This window comes from Phragmites australis, chromosome 22 (assembly GCF_958298935.1).
Source record: "Phragmites australis chromosome 22, lpPhrAust1.1, whole genome shotgun sequence".
NCBI lineage: Eukaryota > Viridiplantae > Streptophyta > Magnoliopsida > Poales > Poaceae > Phragmites > Phragmites australis.
In genome coordinates, this window is record NC_084942.1 from 4,573,049 (window position 1) to 4,596,181 (window position 23,133).

A 23,133-nucleotide genomic window follows, 5' to 3' on the forward strand; every position below is an offset into this window, starting at 1 on the left:
ATTTTAATAAGCAATCACTATGTCAAATTATTTCTCTGAATTCCCTATGTTTAATCTGTCTGGTGAGGTGCTCGGTTGTGCGAGAAAAAGTTCGCTCTCTCATTTTTTCCCGTTGACAAAAGAATCCCAATCGGTATACATGCGAGCAGTCGCCGCTGACTTACGTCCGACATGGTAGGCTGTGGTATTCGGTGTCGTAACGGGCTCCCGGGCACTAACCGAGTTTCGGGGCGCTTTGGGTAATCCCATCACTCGAGCTACTCGAGTAGGCCGGAGCTCAGGCCCCCGGAGCGGGCTGTCGGTGCTCGGTCTGGCCTGTCATACCCGGGCGCCACCGAACCATAGGACCTCTAGGTTATGCCTCTGTCCACCCTTGTCTGCCGGTTCGGGTATTCGAGAGGTCTCGGGTCGAAAAAACGAGAGCAGTCTATGGCAAGTACCGCACTAACAGAGCGCACCAGACAAAGAAATTCTATATTCTCTCTTTCAAGTCACAGGTCGGCAATCACAAGCAGTTCGGCCGCAAGGGCTTCAATGCCCCGGTATCTGGTCGGCCCCAAGGGTCTTCGGGTGGTCCTACCGCCTAGGCTTGGGTGGTCGAGATCACCCGACCCTGGGAGCCTCGTATGCCTCTGAGCGCTCGGGCGCTCCGTTGAAAGAATCAAGTCCCCGGGCCCCCGAGCTCGGAATCAACCCCTTCTGGATCGGCTGGCCGGAAGGCCGACGGCTGTCCGGTGAGTGGTTATGACCAGACAAGTCTGTTTTCAGTGAATTTATGTTCCCGAGTCCTTCTCGGGGGCTCTTGCGCTTTAATCTGCTCGGTGAGGTGGTCTCCTGGCACGCAAAAACCCTGCCACGTGTCGGCTTTTTTCCAGAACGACAGAGCGGTTCGTAGAAAGGAGTACCGTGCGTGCGGTAACGTCTGACCGAAGCCCTTCGTGGTGGTCGTGGTGTTCGGTCCGCTCTTAAGGACCCCGAGCACTACCGGGTCCTCAGGTGCCCTGGGTAATCCTATCACTCGAGCTGCTCGAGTGGTCCGGAGCTCAGGCCTTGGGGGCAGGCTGTCAGTGCTCGGTCCGGCCCTTTTTTGAGCCCGGGCACCACCGGACCGCGAGGACTCTTGGTCACATTCTCGCTCACACGCGTCTCCCTTCTACCGGCTGAGTGGTCGCAAAGTGAAAAGGTGTCCGCTGGGCACGGCGTGTTCCGGGCAGGGCCGTTCCATCTCCCGAGCAACGGAGTCTGTGTCTTTGTTTCTTAAACTAGGCAGTACGGACTCGCGAGAGCTTGAAGGCTGGCTGCGCCAACGCCAGCAACCAGAACAACTTCATTTCTCGGGGATGGGAAGGTCGGGAGCGGCCCGACTGAGTACTCCTCGGGACTTCCAGGCGGAGCGCCAGAGGAAACATCAAGCATACAGAGAAATTGGAGTTGCGAGCCCAAGGAAAAGCTGCCATTATATTCACAAGACATAGACAAAGCATTTTTCTAAGGGTTCACTCCTAATATTCACTCCTGCATCTACAACAAAAGAAAAAAGGGCGCCGAAGGCCTAGTCAGCGGCAGAGGCGTCGGCTGAGTCCTCTGAGTCGTCCCCGGGGGCTGGCGGTGGCGGCACCTCTCGCCTGAAGCCGGCCGCCACCGCAGAGGCGGTACTCCTAACCGCTGCTCGGGCGACCTCCTCCTCAGCCTCGACCACTCCCTCCCGCGCCGGCTCCAATGGGAAGTCCGGGTCCCTGCTTCGGTAGCAGGCCAGGACATGCTCGGCCACGGCTTGGGCCAAGCCACGTCCCTCCCGGGCGGCAAGTTCCTGAACTGCCCAGGGCAGGGTCTCGAGGCGCTCGCAGACCTGCTGCAGCTCCAACACTTGTCGTGCGGGGCCGTCGCCCTTCGTGTCGCCGACAAGCCGCCCAAGACCACCTTTCTCCATGGCCCGTCGCATCCGCCGGAGTATATCCTCCAGCATCTGCACGAGGTTGACCCGCGAAACAAAGGCTGCCTCGAGCTTCTCCCTGGCAGCCCGCAGCTGTGCCTCGAGTCCCTGGTCCTCGGCCGGACCGGAAGAACCGCCAGCTGCGGCGGGGACGGCATCCTGCTTCGCCTTAGCCACCACCTCGGACAGGGCTTGTTCACGGGCGGTCAGTTCCGCCTCGTGTTTCGCATTCTCTTCCGCCCTGGTAGCCGCGGTGGCCGCCGCGGCAGCGGCTTCGCCCTCCCGGCGACTCAGCTCGCCCTCTCGGCGATTCAGTTCGCCTTCCCGGCGACTCAGCTCATTCTCCCGCCGGGCCAGCACCTCCTCCTGCTGGACCACCGAATCCTCCCGGGCTCCGAGATCAGACGCTAATAGCTCGTTATCCACTTCCCGGATGGAGACGTCCTCTTCCCAGCGCTTGACTTCTCCTCTGATCTTCTGGAGGTCGTCTTCCCAGCGCTGGAGGTCGGCGCGCGTCGTCTCGACCGCGCCCTCTCGGCGGGCCAGCTCGGCCTGCCGCTCCTCTGCAAGCCGTTCCCGGGCCGTGACTGCCGCCTCCCTCACCTGCGCCTGCCCCATCCTGGCAAGGGCCTCGGCCGCCTGCTGCCTCGACGCCTCAGCCAGGCGGGCGGCGTCTTCTCGTTCCCGCGCGGCCTCTGCCCGCGCGGTCCTCAGGCCTTCTCGTTCCCGCGCGGCTTCCGCACGGATGTCCTCCAGGAGCTTCTGCTCCCGCGCGGCTGCCGCACGGGCCTCCTCTCGGGCGCCCGCCAGCTGCGCCTTCTCCAGTACCAGGCGGGCGTGCTCGGCCTCGAGCTCCCCCTCCTTGGCCTCCACCGCCGCGCCCAACTGCCCGACTGCGGCTCGGACGCCTTCAATGGCGGCCAAGAGGGGATCGGCAGGCCGGCCAGGCACTGCGAGCGCCGGTGGGTCCCAGGCTTCTCCGCCGGATGCCTCCAGGGGGGCCGAGCTCTCCACAGGGCCCTGTGCCGCCATCCGCCCCGGGCTCTGCCTGCCCGGGGTAGGCTCCTCCGGAGCCAAGGCCTCGGACGGCAGCTGCGTTCCCGCATCAGCCGCCTTGCCCACCGGCCCCGGCGAGGCATCCGCCTCCACCGTTCTCCGCCCCGGGCTCTCCGCGCCCGGGGTAGGCTCCGCCGGCGCCCTTCCGGTAGTCGCCGCCACCGCCTCTCTCCCTATGGCCGCCACGTCGATTGGCGCCTCCACGTCGATTGGCGCCTCCGCCGTTCCTACACTGGCCTCCGCTGGCGCAGCGGGCAGGTTCGGCTCTGGCCTTGGCGCCTGCTCCCTCTCCGTCGCCGCAACGCCTGCGGCCGGCCTACGGGAGACAAGTAAAAGTTGTCAAAACTTAGTTCGGGCCGAAAGGACCCATGGAAAAGCAAGAAAAATGACTCACCGATACCGCCATTTGGCCGCTGGGAGCCTAATGTCCGGGTCCGGTGCCGTCGGTCCGGACCCCTCCCGCTGCCTCTTCCGCTGAGGGCTCGGCTGGGCCACCGCGCGGGCCTCGGGTGCCGCCGCACGAGTCTCGGTCTCCGCCGCGCAGGTCGCAGGCGTCGGCGCGGGCCCCATCCGCACCAGGCGCGGCTCCAGCACCGGAAACGCCGCCGCCGCCGTCGGCGACGGCGGAGACTCCGGCAGCAGGATCAAGGCCCGGGGTCGTTTTCCCCGGTCTCCCGGCGTCAACTCTTCAGCAGCTTCAGGGGCGCCCTCTTCTCTGGCGCGGCGGCTACTGCTTGTGGCGGCCCCGTCGCCAGCCTGCGCCGAGCTGCCAACAACCTCCTCACCCAGGAGTTCTTCCAGCCCGGGGAGCTCAGAGGCCTCGGGACTCCGGCTTCTTGGCCGGTCCACGGGCCCTTGGGCGTCAAACTCCGGCAGCCGCCTCATGATAGCCACCCGGTCGGGATGGGCGCAGAGCGCCATCTCCGGCCACGGGAGCTCCGCCCGGCTCATGTCCTCCGACCCGGTGATCACTCGGGTCATCCCTCGCAGCTCCGCCTGCCCCAGATCCCAACTCGCGCCGATCTGGGTCCTAGTGATGTCCTCCGGCCCGGTATAGAACCAGCTTGGTCGGGCCCGCTCCCGCAAGGGCGCCAGTCGTCGACGCAGGAAGTCCACGACCACCATGACAGAGGTCAGCCCGGACTCGCGCAGCTCCAAGATGCGCTCCAGCACCGGCTTTAGCCTCTCATCTTCTGGCGGCGGCGCCTCCCACGTCGATCGCCGAGGTTCCGCCGCCTTCTCTGGCAGTTCGAGCCGCTCGTGGGGGTCGATGTCGACGAAGAACCAGTCCCGTCGCCATTCCTCCCATTTGCTGCGCACCACCTGGGGAATATAATGGTCCCCCAGGCCTTCCCGGAGCCGAAGGTTGCAGCACCCCGCGACGTCCGCCGTGGAGTGCCCCCTCTTCTTCCCCACCGGCCGAAGGACGAAGAAGTGGCGAAGCAGCGTCGCCGACGGCATCACCCCCACGAACATTTCGCAGAGATGTGCGAAGACCGCCAACGCCACGACGGAATTGGGGCTTAAGTGCGCCATTTGGATGCCGTACGTCTCCAGCACTTGCAGGAAGAAGGCGGAGAACGGCGGCACTAGCCCCGCCGCCACGAAGGAGGTGAAGAGGACGATTCGTCCAGGAACGGTCGTCGTCGGCGTCAGAGTCGCCGGCCTCACCACCACAGCACCCTCCTGACCTTCCGGCACCAGCAGCTTCTTGATTTTATCCGCCGCCTCCTCATTCCTCAGGCGTGATTCCGGCAAGATGCTGTCCGGAGTCCTATCCCGGCGTCCTCCTCCAACCCTCGTCATCTCAGCGGAGTGGAAGGCGTTTTTTGGTGGTGAAGAGAGAGAGAGAAGGAAGAACGCTCCGGTCGCCTGGGAATTTCCTAGGGGCTTCGAAGCGCAAAGGAAGCAGGAGCACGGGTGCGAAAGAGCGTGAAAAAGGGGAACGGACCGATCCATTCCCCCTTTTATATCTCAAAATTCAAAAACTGCCGCCCCGGACGGTTCGCTCGGCGAAACGTCGCCTCGGTCGACGCAACTGTCAGGCGAATCTCCCGCCGATCGCGCGATGTCAGCGGTTGCCAGGCGTATTTTTCCTCGATCTGCGCGGCGACCGCGCGGGCCGCCCGTATGATTATCGAGCCCTTCGGAAGTTGAGTGGACACGCGTCCACTCATTTTCCCGTTGGGGCATACTTGATGTCTAAAATCCGCAGGGACCACCTCTCGAAAGCTTGCCACATGGCGTCCGGCCAGCCTTGGCCTCGGTCGCGACGAAGGGCCCATTCGCAGTCTCCGTCCCATCGACTGCCAGCGGGCCCGGGGGCTACTGTCGGTGTATTTAGAACCAGGGGTCCCTAAGTCCCGAGGCCAGACCGGCCGTCCACCACATATCACCACCCTGCAAGATAGGTAGAAACAGAGTGCTCGGGAGAGAGTGCTCGGGGCTGCACGTGGCAGCCCCCGAGGACTCGGTGCCCCGAAGGTCCCGCTGAAGTGCTCGGGAGAGAGTGCTCGGGGCTGCACGTGGCAGCCCCCGAGGACTCGGTGCCCCGAAGGTCCCGCTGAAGTGCTCGGGAGAGAGTGCTCGGGGCTGCACGTGGCAGCCCCCGAGGACTCGGTGCCCCGAAGGTCCCGCTGAAGTGCTCGGGAGAGAGTGCTCGGGGCTGCACGTGGCAGCCCCCGAGGACTCGGTGCCCCGAAGGTCCCGCTGAAGTGCTCGGGAGAGAGTGCTCGGGGCTGCACGTGGCAGCCCCCGAGGACTCGGTGCCCCGAAGGTCCCGCTGAAGTGCTCGGGAGAGAGTGCTCGGGGCTGCACGTGGCAGCCCCCGAGGACTCGGTGCCCCGAAGGTCCCGCTGAAGTGCTCGGGAGAGAGTGCTCGGGGCTGCACGTGGCAGCCCCCGAGGACTCGGTGCCCCGAAGGTCCCGCTGAAGTGCTCGGGAGAGAGTGCTCGGGGCTGCACGTGGCAGCCCCCGAGGACTCGGTCCCCCGAAGGTTCGCGCAAGCTCGTTCAAAGACTCGAAGGGCCCCGTCGTCAGGGTGTCATCCAATCAAGGGCCCGATGCCGCATTTAATAGGCGCGCGTGGCCTGACATTCTGACATCCTGACATTCTCGGCTGCCCACGCCCCAGTGTCAGACCCTGCCATGCAATGGCAGGGGGGCGTGGGTCCATTAAATGCACGGGTCCCGTCCCGTTTTCGCCTGCGCGCCTCGGGATAACGTCGCCAGAATCGAAGCGCTCGGCCTGCCACCCTGCCCTGGCAGGAGAACAAGACAGGGTGGGCGCACCGGGCACCTCTGAGGCTGTCCGGTGGGCCCTTTTCAGAGCACCCCGAAGCTTCCGCAGCGGCTGGTGGTCGAATACACGCCGCCTTCCTCCACCGCCCCTGTCACTTCGCCAAAATGAAATGATTACGCCTTTCTCCGTGGCACCTGGGCATTCGCGTCCCCTCTTTCCCATTCAGGATATGTCGAGGTCGGCGCACCTATAAAAGGAAAGGATGGAGGACACCGAAAGAAAGAAGAAGAAGGAGAGGAGAGTCAGTCGAAGAACAAGAAAACAACAGCCCCCGATCGCAAGACGATCAAGAGACCAGCTAGCTAGAACATAAGAGCCTCCAGCTCTTTGTAAACAGCTCTCCTTGGAGAACCAGATATATCCTTGAAGGATCCCCTTCAAGGATAGATATAACACTCATACAGGAGTAGGGTGTTACGCCCCCGCGCGGCCCGAACCTGTTCAAAAACCCGGTGTACCCGCAAGCCAGCGCATTTACTTCCGTTCCCGCTTTTTTCCCGTACAAGCTTTTCTAGGATCATCCCCCCGGCCGAATCTCTAAAGAGGGGTCTCTCGGGATCCCTGCGACAGGAGTTCACTCTCCGACACAAATGCTGCAATAAACTTCGAGTCTTCTCTTGGTTACTTCTCATGGACAAACTGAACACAAGAAACATACTCCGAAAGAAAAATTTCAAGGTTGAAGGTAATAACTACAACTGCGTCCTCTGCAAAGAGCACACTGAAGAAACTGCACTTCACCTCTTCTTTGAATGCTGCTTCAATAAGAGATGTTGGAGCCTCTTGGGAATCAATTGGAATCTGAACCATCCCTTGTTCAGTATAATGGCATAGGCAAAACAGAGCTTCAATTACACCTTTTACATAGAAGTCTTCATCATTGCTGCTTGGGGCATCTGGAAGCAACGAAATAGCATGATCTTTGAGCATAAACAGCCTTCTGCCCAATCCTGGAGGACAAATTTTGCTGATGAAGTTTTACTTCAAGTAAACAAAATAAAGGATGACAAAAGATTTAAGATCTTAGAATAGATAGAAGCTGTTTTTCCTAGAATCTAATCCTCTCTTCTCGGCACCTACTGCCACTCTTGGTCCTCTTTCAGGCTTTCTTTTCTTCTTTTGCCCAACTTGGGCCTTTTTTTTTCCACTAATAAAATTTCACAGTAGGGGCTTCCCCTACTGTTTTCCTTTCAAAAAAGTGTAAGGAGATAACAGACCCTTTTAAATCCAGGCTCCATGCTACCAGAAAGAACCACTACCACTTGGGACTCACTCCCCGTTACAACCATCAATCCCTTCCATATGATCAATGCCGATGTAACAATCACACTTGCCAAGAGAAACATTTAACAATTAAAACTCCATCATGGGACTCCTGTTGCAATCAACAGTCAAAACAGCTAATTGCAGCGAAACCCCAACAAGTAAGTAACTTAGCCAGATAACGAGGTAAATATCACACATTTATTGTATAAAAACCTTTTGCAAGCATGGAATAGTGTCAGGAACAAAAATATATGGGCGTTCCTCAAGAGAGCATGTATCAAGAACCCCAGTTAGCCTCTCTACAACTGTCGTCCAATGCAATGCTTTTCTATTGCTCACTCCCGTATACATAGCTTAATGCATAAAGGGGAAGGCACCCCTGTTGATCCAATAGTGTTGAAGAAACCCAAGATCGAGATTATCAACGAAAAGGGTGGTGGAGTCCAGCTGAAGCAAGTTGAAGAGCTTCAATCTAGCAAGTTGCGGTGTTGCCGTAGTTGCTTGTTAGTTTTCTGTTTTCGCCATGAATCGGAGTGGTTATCACTGCGATGAGCTTAAACCATGTAAACTCATCATTTCATAATGGAACTGGGGGTAAACCCTTTTATCGAGAAAAAACTCCCGTATAATTATTTAGGAAAAAACTACTTACAGTGGCACCAGATCAAGAGCCCCAAGAGTCCCCTCCCCCGATCTTAAACCCTCCCAAAATCTGAAACCGATCGGTCTACCCACCAAAATCCTACTGGAACCAAATCACACGGTAAAGGAGACCATAAGAACTACACGGCTCCCGATGCGGGACGCACTGATCTTAGCTCCAGAAAACAGGATCAGTGGAGGAGAAGAAGAGATTGCGGCAGAGGGCGCCACCGAGGCTGATGATACTGCGCGAGCACGTGGCGGGTCTGCATCGAGCAGATCGACCCCAGCATGTCACCGACGAACCCCATCCCTCTCTCTCTCTCTCTCTCTCTCTCTCTCTCTCTCTCTCTCTCTCTGTTCCCGGCGGCGAACTCACGGCCGGGGAAGTCGAGGAGAAGCAGACGCCTCCGGGAGCCCGAACTCGACGTGGAAGACGACGAGATGGAGGCGGAGGAATTCCCGGCCCGACCCGGGATGGGGATGCTTGGGGTGTCTTGGGCCGGGAAATCCATCCAAATCCCCATGGTAGGCGTGAAATCCGGGTCCATCCAAACGAGGCCCAAATTGTACTGTCCCCTAAAAAAGGAAAAACTGTGCAAGCATTCGTGCACCAAGCTCGATCCTTTTCTATTTTAAGCTTTTTTAACTAGTATTTAAAAACAAAAACACTTCAACACAGGGACGTTGCAACTATTTTCTACGGTATAAAACAGCTCACGTCACATCTCCGCCTACTCTCCTCCCATCTAATAAAAACCTTTAAAATTTAAATAATTTACTCATTTTCGTCGTCACCCTCATTCTCTAGCTTCCTCATCTCCTTATCGTTACAAATATAGAACTCATTTTACTAATAAAAAATAATTAATTAATTAAAAGACAAATTAGTATAGAATCTTTTTTTTTTTTTGCTCCAGATATATTCGTTCAACAGTGCTCACATAGTATATTCATATTTTCGTATCTTAAATTTATACTTAATATTATCATACCTAATATTTATATTTTTATTACAACAACACTAGCTAGCAATATTTAACAGCCACTTAAAATGTCTTGTATACTACTGGCACTTTTTTGTTTTAAAAAAGGTCTGAAGGCGTATGTATGGATCCTATTGTCTATTTTGAGAAAATTAATTTCATTTCCTTTTGAGCTAAAAATTTACATGAATAGCTACTTCATTCATGTAAGATTGCAGAAAGTTTCGCTACAGCAAAAACACCTGAAAGTTACATGCATTCCCGGTGATTTCTAGCCAGGCACCAGAATGCATGTCCTGGTCTGCGCTAGCTTTTTTTTTTTTTTTTTTTTGCCTTCCGAATTTCTACCAGCAAACTCCAAACAGCACATCCAGATCAATTTGCATTCACCATCCATTACATTCATCACTCGAGAAAAAAAAAATGAAATAAATACAACACTTGGATGGGTGCAGCATGATTTTGTGATGATGCCTTCGATGCAGGATCAACTTCTGTGCCATCCAACAGCAATCAAGCAACGAAAAGGAACAGTTTTTCTCTCTTCTTTTTTAGGATAAGCTCTACAATCTCCTTTTGAAATGTTGATGTAGAATTGGAGCAACGCTGCAACAAAGTTGCAGTGCAGCTTCAGTTTTGTGCAGTTTCTTTCTAGAATGCCTAGTTACCAACCATCCACACGATACCATAAACTGAGAATGATTCTGCCTCTGTATAACCTGCACGGGGAACTATAAGTCAGTAGAATGAGATGCTGTAAGCGAGCTTCCGCTTGTGCTGCTTCTCGAATGTAGAAATCAGGTCATCGATGATTTCCTCCCAGTCACCAACTCCTTGAAGCTGAGAACAAAAACATGTAAATTTACTTCCCGTTGCTCACCAAAAAGATGCATGACTTACTTGGTACAGTCAAACTTATAAACAGTAGCTTTACATAACTGAATATCTACCATCGGCAAACTAAGGTCAGAAATACGGTACCAGAATCTTTCGAACAAAAGCTTAATGGAAAAAATAGTTGTATACACATTAAATCCTACATTGCAATATTTTATTACAACAGTGAAAAGATTACTGTCACAGTCCATTCACACCACAATATACCGTCAGGAAGGATATTGATATCATTGTAATCTACAAATGTATGTCACATTAGATAGCATTCGAGGACAACAAGGCAAAAAGGCATTCTGTAATGACAACTGTTTTGGGGTTGCACATGAGGAAACAAAATAAATACCTAAAATACGCATCAGTATATCAAATAAGTTATGAGAAATGGAAACAATATTACATTTGAGGGTACTAATTTCATAAACGGTTTCTCACTGCCAAAAAGGTGTTTATAGAAATAATTTTTCTACATTATTTTTCAAGGGATAAGAGGTCCTAAGGTATGGTCTACTATATATTTGATTGATCATCTAAATTTATGAGGAAACAGGGTCATGCGTCTTCATTTCCAAAATACTGTGCTTGGGTTTTTAACAGGTCTATAAATGTTGGCAATGAGATGAACATCAAAGCAGAAAACCACATATACCAATAAACATAACACCCATGAAACACAACTGTATGCATTGATAAGGATAAGTGAATTACGTAAGAATTCACCATTGTTGAAAATAACTTGCTATAACCATAGAAGTGGCAGAGCCAGAAATGAAGGCAAGAATTGGGTAACTAAGTACTACTGCAGTATATCATATATGCTCACGCTGAACGAGGGTGTGAGCATATCCATAATATTTCTTTTTACCATGGTATACACGTATGATTGGAAGAAGGAATTTGATTCCTGATATTTGAGACTATTCCATATAAATTTAACTTCACCTCTATGATACAAGCTTAAGCACGTGGGGAGGTGGCTAATGGAGGTATGGTATGCTGGTGGTTTACAAATTGAGGATCCAATTCAAATATCATGAAAAGCTTTTTTCAGAAATTTTGTGTTCTCTCTCTTTTTTGTATATGTCAGAGAGAGGTGCTGGTGGGCAGGTTCAGGTGTTTTAGACCCTTACAGAATTGGCCCCGCCTGCATGCCCGGACAAGCGGGTGAGATGCAACAAAATGAAAAACCGAGGACTGCCAATTATTAAATTCCTGTTACAGAAGGCCCTAATGTGCTACCTATTTGGAAATGAACAGGAGAAATTCCATTGGACAGAATAAAATGTGTCCTTTGTGTCTATTTTGTCTATTGGAGCGAACGGTAGAGAAAACCAAATGTGTCCTTTGTGTGTTTCCTATCCTCATGTTCACAGTAAGATGGTGTCGTTGTTGTCTTTTCATTGCATATTTGTAGAAATGGATGACTGGATCATGTTATTCTTTGCTGTGTCTAGTTCAACAAGCAGGGGTGAAGCTAGAATTTAATTGACGGTGGTGCCAAATACACAATCCAAAGTAAATATTGGTCCTTGAGCTCAATTTATCGTAGTGCATATATGGTCAAAATTAGACAATTAATACTAAAATTTTGATTTACCCTGGTACTCTGTCACCAGGGTACCACACCCTAGCTTCGCCCATGAGTTCAAGGTAAGGACCCAATGGGCAACCTCAGACCTGGTGGGGGCCTGGAGAAATTGTCCACCAGAGCAGGAGCACCCTTGGCCACCTCCCCACTCCATTGCCATCCATACCCTCTTGGCAGCCTCTCCTCTCTTTGTATTCCCTTTCTCCCTTCCTTTTCCCACTCTTTACCTCCCACCACCACCAGCAGCAAATCCATCCTCACCCCCGTCTCTTCACTATCAAGTTGAGGCTTGGCCTCCAATCAGTGAATGTGCATTGTGTGTATGGAGTTATTGATGGGCACAATGGCTGGGTGCACGGTTGAAGAGATCAGTGGATGACAACAGAGACCCTCTAAGTATGTTTAGCTTATGCACTAAATATGTTATGTTACTCTTTCATACCTTCTGGCACAACTCTAAAGCAAGCTTTGCCCCAACAACAGCTTCTTCATGGTTATCTTTGACATCCATATTGATTATAACCACGCTCTTTATCAGCTTCGGCTCACGGCTATTCATATCTGGACACAAATAATTATGGCTTCCATTAGTGAATGCCTACACAACCAATGCAATCCACAACACAGGGTTCAATTGTAGCAGCTTGATGAATCTCCTAGACCAAAATCATGCCCTGGTTCAGAGGTGAATGAATTACCTTCAACGACCAAGTCGAAGACCCTCTCCTCGAAGGTGAGTATCATATCAAACACCCCATCACCGGCATTGTCCTGCCACCGCTGAGGCGCCAGCTTCACCGAGGCGTTCCTCTTCAGCATTGGCAGCAGCCCGTTCCTCTTGTACCTGGATGGTTCACCACAAAAATGCACTGAGTGCGGGCCGTTTCAAGTTATCATGCAGGATGCCCAAGAAGACAAGAACTCACACGAAAACAAACGGGGAAAAACAACGTTACAACATTCCTGCGTGCCCAATTCGCCAAGGACCCGTCTTGCCCAATCAATTTTTCGCACGGATTTACGTAAGAGAGAGACATTTCGAACAAACCCCCAGAGTTGCACAAGATTAAGATGGTTGCTGTCTGTTTTCATCAACCCTACACTAAATCTCGCAGAAACCCCATCCCGAACCCTCAAAAGCTCCCACCTTTCCCAAATGAAGCAAGAAAAGAAACAAAACTCTCCAAACTCCAAGTGCAAGATCTCCCAAGAAAGAACCAACGGTAGATCGGCAATCAAGAAGGGGACAGGAGGGAGGTAGGACTCGGGAGAGGGAAGAAGACGATAGCGAGCAGGTGAGACACGGAGACGTACAGGTCGGGGTCCTTGCGGCGGAGGTCGTCGTAGATGGCGGCGTAGGGTGTGCCGAAGTCGTAGACGTTGGGCTCGTGGAGGGAGGGGCCCGGGAGCTTGACGTGGGTGCCCGTGCCGTAGGAGGCCACGTCCAGCCCCGCGCGACCCAGCTGCGAGTGTGCCACCATGCTCCGGTTCATGTTCGACGAGCACACCATAGCGAACCGCCACCTGCCGCTCTCCGCCGCCACCATCTCGGCTCTGCCGCCGCTCGCCGCCGGCGATGCAGGAGGGATCGAGCTCTCTCTCTCTCTCTCTCTCTCTCTCTCGACCCGACGACCTGTGGCTGCTGGTGTGCTGTGCTTTGAGATTCGGGCGCGGGGCACGGACGGCCGCGATGGTTTTGTGGTGAGGGGATTTGGTCTCGTCTCGTTCCGGCCCAGAAGTGAATCTATCGTGGGCCAGCTTTGTTTGTACGTGTGTAAAAAGCCCACGTCAAGAGCCACGTAAGCACTACCATTGACCATTGGTCAACCAGTCTGAACGGTGACCATAACGGCATGTAAACGTGACAGCCAACCCTTTTTTTCTCCAGCTTCCTATAGTTCAGCGCTGAAGACTCGAAAGTTTCCAAGCGACGGTATGAACACGTCTTAACTTAGTAGTTTAGAGGAGGGTTGTCCTGGGCAGCGATTAGGGGCTTCCTTCATCGCTAGGTTTTGAAGAGTTTCTAAAGGATGAAGGTCGGTCTGGCAAAGGAGGTGGGTGTAGGACTGGAGCAATGGGTGCCACCGGCTGCGGGTGATGGAGGATTGTTGGATGGATTAGTGTCACGGTAGGGAAGTTTCAAAGTAGAAAGGTTAGGGTGAGTTGTGCCAACACAAGGTTGAAGAAGAAGTCTACAGTAACAGCAGGTGGAAGAAAGATTGTTGCCCGTTGGATTTCAATCATGTGGCTCTTATTCTTCGACCGGAGGAAAGCTCATTTCCAGGAAGAATAGCATCGCCCTTTTTTCTCTGCAATGGATGGTTGCACCTAAAAATGGCTTTAGAAGACTGAAATAAGAAGACTAAAAGTTTCAAATATGCGTCTATAATCAACGGAAAACTATTAAGAGCCATTGTTTACAAGACAAACAATGGCCGTTTGAATCTGTACTGAAGATGGGCTACCGGAACTTGAAGGGTTCTTAATGATTTTTCCATTCCAGCCAAAATATATCATAGACCCCATATATATTCTCCGTTTTGAGCTTGAGCTTGCTCGGACGAATGTGGACATTGGCCTCGGTGTCGCCGCTGCAGACGCGGTTGCGGAGGCCGGCATGATCATCTTCTTGATCAGATCACTGGCAGCAGCGCAGACGCCGGCGTGTCCTGCCGACGGTTGGACAGAGGGACCAAGCTAGACCCATGTGGCACCCGCCGCCGGAGGCCACCAAGCTGCTTGGCCCGGGCGGCGCGGGACGATCGGCGGCAGGCAGGAAAGTGAGCTGCATAAACTCGACTCACCTTACTTGGATTCGCAAGGTGATTCCTGAGGATTGTTTTATTGTCAAACTCAGTGTTTTTTGTTTCGAACGTGTCCGTATGGGACTGAGTGGATCTACTGTAATTCATAGGTATTCAGCTGAATACTTATTATTTTTGCAAAAATTAAATATATGTAAGTATAAACATGTGTATAAATTGAGATAGTGTAAATTCAGTTTCGAGCCAGCCCACAGGCCATGAGCTCATGAGACCGAACGCCCGAACTTCTTCCTACGGTCTGCTCCTGTGAGACCTGACGGTCCTGACCTCATCTCGTCTCTCCTCTGACATGTGGTGAAGCGCCCTGCAGGCTACAGCTAGGGTTGGGCAGCGGGCGGCAAGCCAACAACATCGGCGAGGTGGGCGAGCGACTACAGGATCAGGCGGCACTACGATTGTACGACAGGTGGCCAGCCAACTAGGCGGGGGTAGCTCAGAATTGTCGCTTGGACGCGCGTCGGTGAGCGGCGATAAGACTAGCAGTCAGTCGACAATGTCGTGCTTGTCTACGAGCCGCGAGTGCTGAGCACGAGTTGGACACCAACGTGGCCGTGGCGGTGTGCTTGTCTACGCCTGAGCGCCTCTGCGGGCGAAGGCAGGACCAGCGGCACCAGCCGATTAACCAACTTGGACGGCCCGACCAGCGACCAGTGGCACTTCGGCAGGCAGGCAGGCCACAGGCAGCCAGGGCGCTAGCAGTCTAGGACAGACTCCATAGCCTAAAGGTGAGATGATTTGATCCCCCAATTCGGCAATTCTCCCTTCTCCAATCCTCAATTTACATTAATATCTGCTAGGCTATAGGTGTGACTTGTGTATTTTTGCAATGTAGATTGCAGAACCTTAATAATGAAGAAGAAAACGATCGATTTGAAAAGTTTATGGGAAAAAACTGGGAAGGCACATAAGGTAGCTTCCTCCTCAACGCCGGCTACATATGTACAGACTCAGTGTGTGGTCTTTGTATTAAATTTACACCGTTATAACTCAGATCCACGACAATCAACATCCTAGTTCTTTCTTTTTTACTATGATGAACTTGATAATTTCTAGACATTGAGAGCAAAAATTTGAAACATCATTTGATCTGTGGATATCTTTGCGTTATGTACAGACATGTGTGCAGTCTTTGGATTAAATTTACACCGTTATAACTTAGACCCACAACAATTAATGTATTAGATTTTTTTTTACTATGATTAACTTAATAATTTTTAGGCCTTGAGAGCTAAGGAGGCGTGAAAGTGCATCTAGCTTTTAAATATGGTTTTGTTAATTAATAATAATATCTATAGAATAATAATATTGTTAAGAATTGTTAGTATGTTGTTCTGCATGGAAAAGAGATATGCATCAAGATGAATAAGCTCTAAGTGATGTGTTGGGTAAGTTAATGACAATATATATGAACTAATAATGTTGATGAGAATTGTTAGCAGGTTATTACATAAGATATGCTTAAGTGATAATATATGGATTCATTGAGAAATACCATGAAGATCAAAGATATGCATCAAGATAAATGAGTTCTAGGTGATGCTCATGATAAGAAGAAGAAGAAGCTTAAGAAGATTGGCAATAAGCGTGAAGACCAAATTATTTGTGAACATCAAGTAACTTAAGGTATAAAATTGTTAATGAAATTTTATAGACTAATCCATGTATTTTATGCTTGAGAGTGAGTTGGAATTAGGATTTATAAGAAGGCATGAGTTGAATTGAGATATCAAATATCAAGAGTGAAGAACAAAAAATTGGACTACATATATGATAAAATAAATTCATTGAAGATACCGGATACAAAGTGGTTTTCTATGGTAAGACAGTGAAAGGCAAGTGATGCTCGGCTGCGATGGACCATCCGGTGGTGAAGGGGAAGCAAAAGGCTTGGCGCTGAAAGACGAGTGAAGGTTTTGTGCCAATGGACAGTGCAGGGTCATGGGAAGCTATGGACAATTCGCATCAATCACATGAAGAATCAAGAAGAGATGGTGTGAAGATTATATAAACGTTGGCAACCCTCAAGATTTGAAAGAAGCGGTACTTGAAGATATTTAAAGGCTCAAGTGGTTCAAACGAGTTTTTCATTTGAATTTGAGTATAAGTATGCCGCACTACTAAGAGGGGTGCAATGTAGAATATTTTGATGTGTCTCAGTGCTCAAGAGTATCTATCCAACCCAAAGTGAGAGACACAAAACACCCACGAATACCGGATAGTGCTAACTATAGTTTGTGTTGAGAGTTCGCTTTAGGAGTCCAGTATCATAAGTGTTGAAGTGTCATAATTAGGTTTTGGAGTGTTTCTAGTTTTTATCCAATGTATTTGAGATCATGAATTCAGTTGGGATAGGTAGCCCTCTGAATAATCTTTCTGTAAAGTCCAAAATCATCGAAATCGGGCATCAGAGTAAAAAGTTATCGTCGTTTTTCAGAAAGTCAATTGTGCTGATTTCGAAAGTTCCGGATTCTGGGTTGGGGTTCTCTGTCGTGGTTTGAAGTTTTAATCTAGAAGTTCCGGATTGAACCCAGAAGTTCCGGATTCTGTAGTCAGTTCGGAGGTTTCGAACTTGATCCGAATAGGGATCCTCGGGTGGGTCTAACTCGTGTAATCCGAAAGTTCCAGATTGTACTGTATGTTGGTTTTAACAGCTAGTTTTTTTTAGTTGGATATAAATACCCCCTCACCCCTCTTTGTGATGATGCTGGTACTCCCACGAAAATACTCAAAGTCAAAGTCATTAGAGCTCTTCCCACTCTATTTTAGTGTGAGATTTGAGAAGAAAAGTGAGTTGAGTTGAAAGATTGTAAGATTGAGTTGAAGTGAGCATAACTCCCATCTTAAGCACTCGAGTTCATCGGCAAGAAGTTTGTCGTTGTGTTTGTTACTCTTGGAGTTTGGAGCTCATAAGCGACTAGGCGTCGCCGGCGAGTATCCAAGGTTGTGGTGTGCAGCGAAAAATTTATGAAGACTTCAATTTCGCCTCCACAAGGAAAAAAATCAAGAGTGAAATCCCAAGCTCAAGTGTGACCGAGTTTGGTGAGGAAAATGGTTGAAAGAGACACAGTTCAAGTGCGCTCAAACTACTCAATGAAGACGTAGAAACCTCAAGTGATGGTGTCTGAATTTTACGAAACAAATCACGTGTCTCCTCTCTTGTTTTGCCTGTTCAACTCATTACTCCTCATACTTGTTTTTGCCCAATCTATATGCTCGTACTTGTTTGACTGCAGTTGAACCATGGAATAGCTAGGAAATACTTCTTAGAACCTATGACAACTTTTGGTTTAAGCTAAAACTCATTAGGCGTAGCTAGATCTCATTATGTTACTTTGTATAGTCGGAAGTTTCAGATTGAACCTGAAAGTTTTGAATTGAACCTAGAACTTCCGATGAACAGTAATTTCAGAACTTTCATTAGAATTTTGTTGCATATCTTGCTAGATTTGAATAATCTTTGTCACACCCTAGAATTGTAAGATTCATACTTATTTAGGGTGATTGTGTATTAGTTGGGCCTAGCATATTTAGGATTTTCACTTAATAAAAATTTGTTAGTTTTATTTTTTCACTGCAAGTTTATGCCAACGGTATAAGGGGATAAATTTTTATAAAAACGTATATTCATCCTTCCTCTAGATGATATTATTGTCCTTTCAGTATGACTTATTTTAACTTTGTTTTAATAAGATAATGGATAGACTAACAATAAATAAGTACTTTAAAAAACCATCATGATGCCAAATGGAAGTACAGGGTAACTCAGATTGGTGGCATCCCAGCAGTTGTGGGCGTGCGAGCTTGCGCTGTGTGTTCCTGCTTCTGTCCACTTCCACCTCAAGGTTTCTACTTTCTTCAGCGTATATATGAAAATCTTTGATCCTATACTCGAAGAAAGAAAATCCTTGATGCTTGTCCACAGGGAAAATAGGCAATCCTTGATGCTTGTTCTCAGGTCATAGTGATGGTAGGTATATACCCTTGATCCAATCTTGGTTGCTGGGCCTGTTCCTTACCGATCTATTCTTTCTTCGAGAAATTATGCGCGATGTTCTTCAGGACTTGCTTTACCATGAACCCAAGTGTCAATCACTCAATGTTATCTGGGCACGGACAATGTCAAAATCCGACTTGAATTCGAGTATACAATTCGGCAAAAAAAAATTAGACAAGCAAAATACAATTCATAATTCAACACGGGTGTCAGAATCCGACTCGGACTCGAGATATCCGATTCCATAAATAAAATTTAGACACTCGAGATAGCACTGCCATCACTCCAGAACTTTACTTTTTCTCAGTTCCAAATTATGTTTTCTTGTTTGATGCCTGAAAAATTGCTGCTGTTACTGTGTCGATCAGTTGGTAACGGCAATCCTTTAATTTATTTATGCATCCATTACGATGTGCAAGCACGAACAGATGACAACAACACTGGATGAACTTTACTGCCTTCGATTTTCCTCTCAAAGAAAAAATACTGAATTTTATTCGATTCTTGTGACAGATCAGTGAGAACAAGCAGTTCCCTTTGAAGAGAAGGACACCAGCACGGACTCTCTAATTCAGCACAAAGCTGAAAACTGGGATAGATGGAACAGAACAAAGATGGGAAACGACCCTAAGACATCATAACGAGAGAGCTAGAAAAAAACTAGACCGAAAACTCGATCTTGACGGGGAAAGACGCCGAGTAGTCGCCGTTCTCGATGGCACCGTGCTGACGCCGGACGGCACGACTGTGTACGCTGTCCGCTCCACGATGCCAAACGCCCTGCACACGTTCAGCGTGAACCGCAGGCTGGAGGTCCAGGCCGGCATGAACACCCTCTGGAACGCCGCCACCTGCTTGATCGGCGCGCCGGACACCTCGGGCGGCGGCACAGTGTACACGAGCACGGCGTGGGCGACGTCCCTGTCGCCGTCGTTGATGACGCTGACGTTGAAGCTCACGGTTTCGGCGCAGGCGTGGCCATCGACGTCGATGGCCGGGACGGCGGACACGCTGGGCTAGTAGCTGAGCCCCTTGCCGTGGCGGCCGGCGGCGGGCACGGTGACGGTGGTGCCGTTACATCAGGTCTCGTAGAGAAACTTGGTGTAGCTGAGGCCATGACCAAAGGGGTAGAGCACCTCTGTGCCGTCATAGAACTTGTACGTCCTGCCGGGGTACCCGTGTTTCGGCACGGGGCGGAGATCCATGGATGTCATGGGGATCTGGTAGATGGATTTGTTCTTGTACCATGTCAATGGCAGCCTTCCTCCTGTTTAATTAGAGCGCGGTAGCATTTTATACATCACATATGCAACAGATGTGCTGAAAAAAAAAGTAATTTTGATAAAAACAAAAAAATCAAAGGACGTGGATTCAATTACCAGGATTGTATCTTCCAAAGACGACATCGGCAATGACGTTGCCACCTTCACCACCAGGGTACCCAGCCTAGAGGATGGCACTGATCTTCAGGTTGTTGTGCGCAAAGGACACATCAAGGTGTATCTTCCAAAGACGACATCGGCAATGACGTTGCCACCTTCACCACCAGGGACGATCGGGTTTGGTGAGGCCGCGGCGACACAGAGGATCTCCTCTGTTTGGTTCTTGGGAAGGAGAAGATCCTCTCGGTTGTTGCCCTCCATCTCAATATGTAGGTTTATGCCACCGAAGTAGATGCTCATGTCGGCGTGCCGCGAGATGTTCACATCCTTGCTTATACCTTCGCGCGCCGTGATCCTGCAGTAATACCAGTAACATTTTTCAATAGGTTAAATCCGGTATTGAAGCTTATATAGTTTGCAAAGGTTTCATGCTATTGTCGGATGGTGAACAATGTCACTACTACAAGTTTTTATCCAAGTGCACTAGGCTGTGTAACCTCTGTCCATGACACTTTCTGGTGTCTCGACGTGCAGGCCGTGAACAGCGATGGCACCGATCTTCTTTGGGTCCAACGGCAATAGGTTGTTCTCATTCTTGAGGAGCACCATTCCCTGCCTGGCGCCGTCGACGGCGAGGCTCTTGTGCTCGTCAGTGCATATGTCTGTCTCGTTGAGGGATGCGTACTGTGGGATATCGTCGAAGTATCCGACCCTCATGAGCGTCATGAACTGGTTCTTGAGAGCGTTGTCGATGCCGGACTCACGCATCTTTCCATCAGGCTGAGGTAGTCTCCAATCATCTTGCCGTTCTTCTCCTTCCAGCTCTGGCCGCAGTCAAGGTCGAGCCCAGCCTTGAGAGCGGCGGCGCTGGCCTCCGCGCCGGTGTAATTGAGCCACTTGATGTCATCAGCGATGACTTGGACGGCGTCGCAGTCAGAGACAATGTAGCCGTGGAGCTGCCAGTCGCCGCGGATGGTCTGGGAAAGGAGGCGTGCGTTGGTGCAAGCCAAGATGCCGTTGACGAGAGGTTGAAGGAGCACATGACGTTGCTGGCGTCGCCCTTGCGGACACACGTCTCGAAGGGCGGAGGAAGGTCTCGACCATGTCACGCTCGGTGACGCGCACGTCGTAGTCGAAGCGCGTGTGGTTGAGCCAGTTGTCGAGGTCGTAGGCGGCGTAGTGCTTGAAGCAGGTGGACGTCTTGATCGGCCGGGAGAAGGGGTCGCCGGCGCCGTCGTGGCCCGGGACGTCCTGCATGCCGCGGACGAAGTTGACGGCGTAGCGGCCGACGATGTAGGGATCCTCGCCGGGCGTCTGCCCGAGCCTCCGTCGACCCGCCTGCCAATGTGGAATGAAGACAACACATACGTGGCACGGAAATTAATTTGAGAAATTTTACGGTGGTCTAAAATTAATATGAGCCATCTATATTTAGAGTCCAACGGTCCAGATTAACTAGGATACTACTCATTTCTCACCGATAGTATAGGTAGTATATGTGAGTAGTATGGTAGTATTAGGATTATTTTTGGGAGAAAAATATATGGTATGAAAGTAATATTTCATTACTGTTTTAATATTTTAATCTGTATTTGACATGAGAGTTCATTTGCTACCCATCGGCTAGGGTTAGCGATCCGATGTTTGCGACGTCGATCTAATTGGTTAGCGATCCGATGTTTGCGACGTCGATCTTTCTATTAGCAAAAGTATGGTGGATAATTTTAACAAAATTATTATAATTACTAAAATATCTAATTACGTGGTTCATCGGATTAAATTTATACTACCTCCTACCTCTAGGTAGTATGGACCACCATAAAAGAGCTCAACTAATCAATACTATATACTAACCGCGGCGGGATTCGCGAGCGCCCAGGCCACCCGGCTACTGTAGCTACTGTAGCAGGTGGGTCCCACCATTTATATGTATATATATGTGTATATGTATATGTATGCATACGTATACGTATATGTATGTGTATATGTACGTATACATATATGTATGTGTATGTATACATATTATATAATTTTTATTTTCAGAAATTTCTAAAAAATGTCAAAAAAATGATAAATCGACTGAAACGATCTAAAATTCCAAAAAAAACTAAAACAAAAAAAAGCACAATTTTTTTCGTTATGTTCATATTACTGTCGTAGCTATTGTCCACCAATATATTATGTACCTATATATAAATATATATACATACAAATGTATACAAATATATATTTAAATTTATATATTTATATATGTATATTACATACATAAGTCCAGAGAAAACTAACGTACCTTCGATAACATATATTAACGATGGAAAAATCGACACGCTCCTAGAGCACTTGCTACTTTAGCTCAACATAACAATATAAAAATGCAAAGGAAAAAAACTAAAACTTAAAAAAAACACAATTTTTTTAAGGTTCGTATTACTGTTGTAACTACTGTCCATCAATACACTATGTACCTATATCTAAATGTATATACATACAAATCTATACAAATATATATTTATATTTATATATTTATATATGTATATTACATATATAAGTTCAGAGAAAACCAATGTCCCCTTTAGATATAACATATTCAAACAGTAAAAAAATCAGTACGCTTTCAAATCATATGCTACTGTAACTCAACATAATATTTATTTAATACAGGCACAGCAAAACGCACCAACCTACCTAGTTAATTGTGAGTATCTGCCTGGCCGATGGACTTCCAGAGCGTCTCGTTGAAGGAGGCGGCGCTGTTGATGACGTTGGCGAAGACGGTGGCGTCGTTGACGGCGGCGCGGCCGGAGTGGTTCTTGGCGCCGACGTCGTGGAAGAGGGTGGCCGGGCCGGTGCTGGCGACGCCGTGCAGTGCCTCGGCCCACCACCTGTAGGGCGGCAAGCCGACGCGCGGCACCTCGGCGGAGAGGTCCCCCAGGTTGCCGACCTTCTCCTCCACGGTCATCCAGCCGATGAGGTCGCGCACCCGCTCCGCGTACGGGAGCGACGCGTTGCAGTACGGGAACGTGGCCATGTTCAGGCCCAGCTCCGCGAACCGCGCGGCGTCGCACACCTTGCCCCGCCGTTGTTCCGAGACGGTGGTGTTCGGGGTCCAGACGCCGCCGCCGCCGCCGCCGCCAGGGAGGCTATTCTGCGAGAAGGCAGCTGAGGTGAGCGAGACGGCGATGCAGAGCAGCGAGGCGGCGACGAGGAGGGTTGGATGATTTTAGCACGCGCGCATGTTGGCCGGTGATGAGACGATGAACCAGCAT

The 23,133-nt window shown here is 50.0% G+C and overlaps 1 protein-coding gene and 1 pseudogene across 1 annotated transcript; both read right to left on the reverse strand.

Annotated features, from left to right (window-relative positions):
* Window positions 1–9,548: 9,548 nt before the first annotated feature.
* On the reverse strand, window positions 9,549–13,334 carry LOC133905356 (uncharacterized). The gene is made up of 4 exons (XM_062347122.1): window positions 12,981–13,334; window positions 12,365–12,510; window positions 12,109–12,227; window positions 9,549–10,024 (listed from the first exon to the last, which is right to left on the reverse strand). The coding sequence occupies exons 1-4, from the start codon at window positions 13,211–13,213 to the stop codon at window positions 9,923–9,925; spliced, it is 600 nt and encodes a 199-aa protein (XP_062203106.1). The 5' UTR covers window positions 13,214–13,334; the 3' UTR covers window positions 9,549–9,922.
* Window positions 13,335–19,004: 5,670 nt separating this feature from the next.
* Window positions 19,005–23,133, reverse strand: LOC133904465 (probable beta-D-xylosidase 2; annotated as a pseudogene).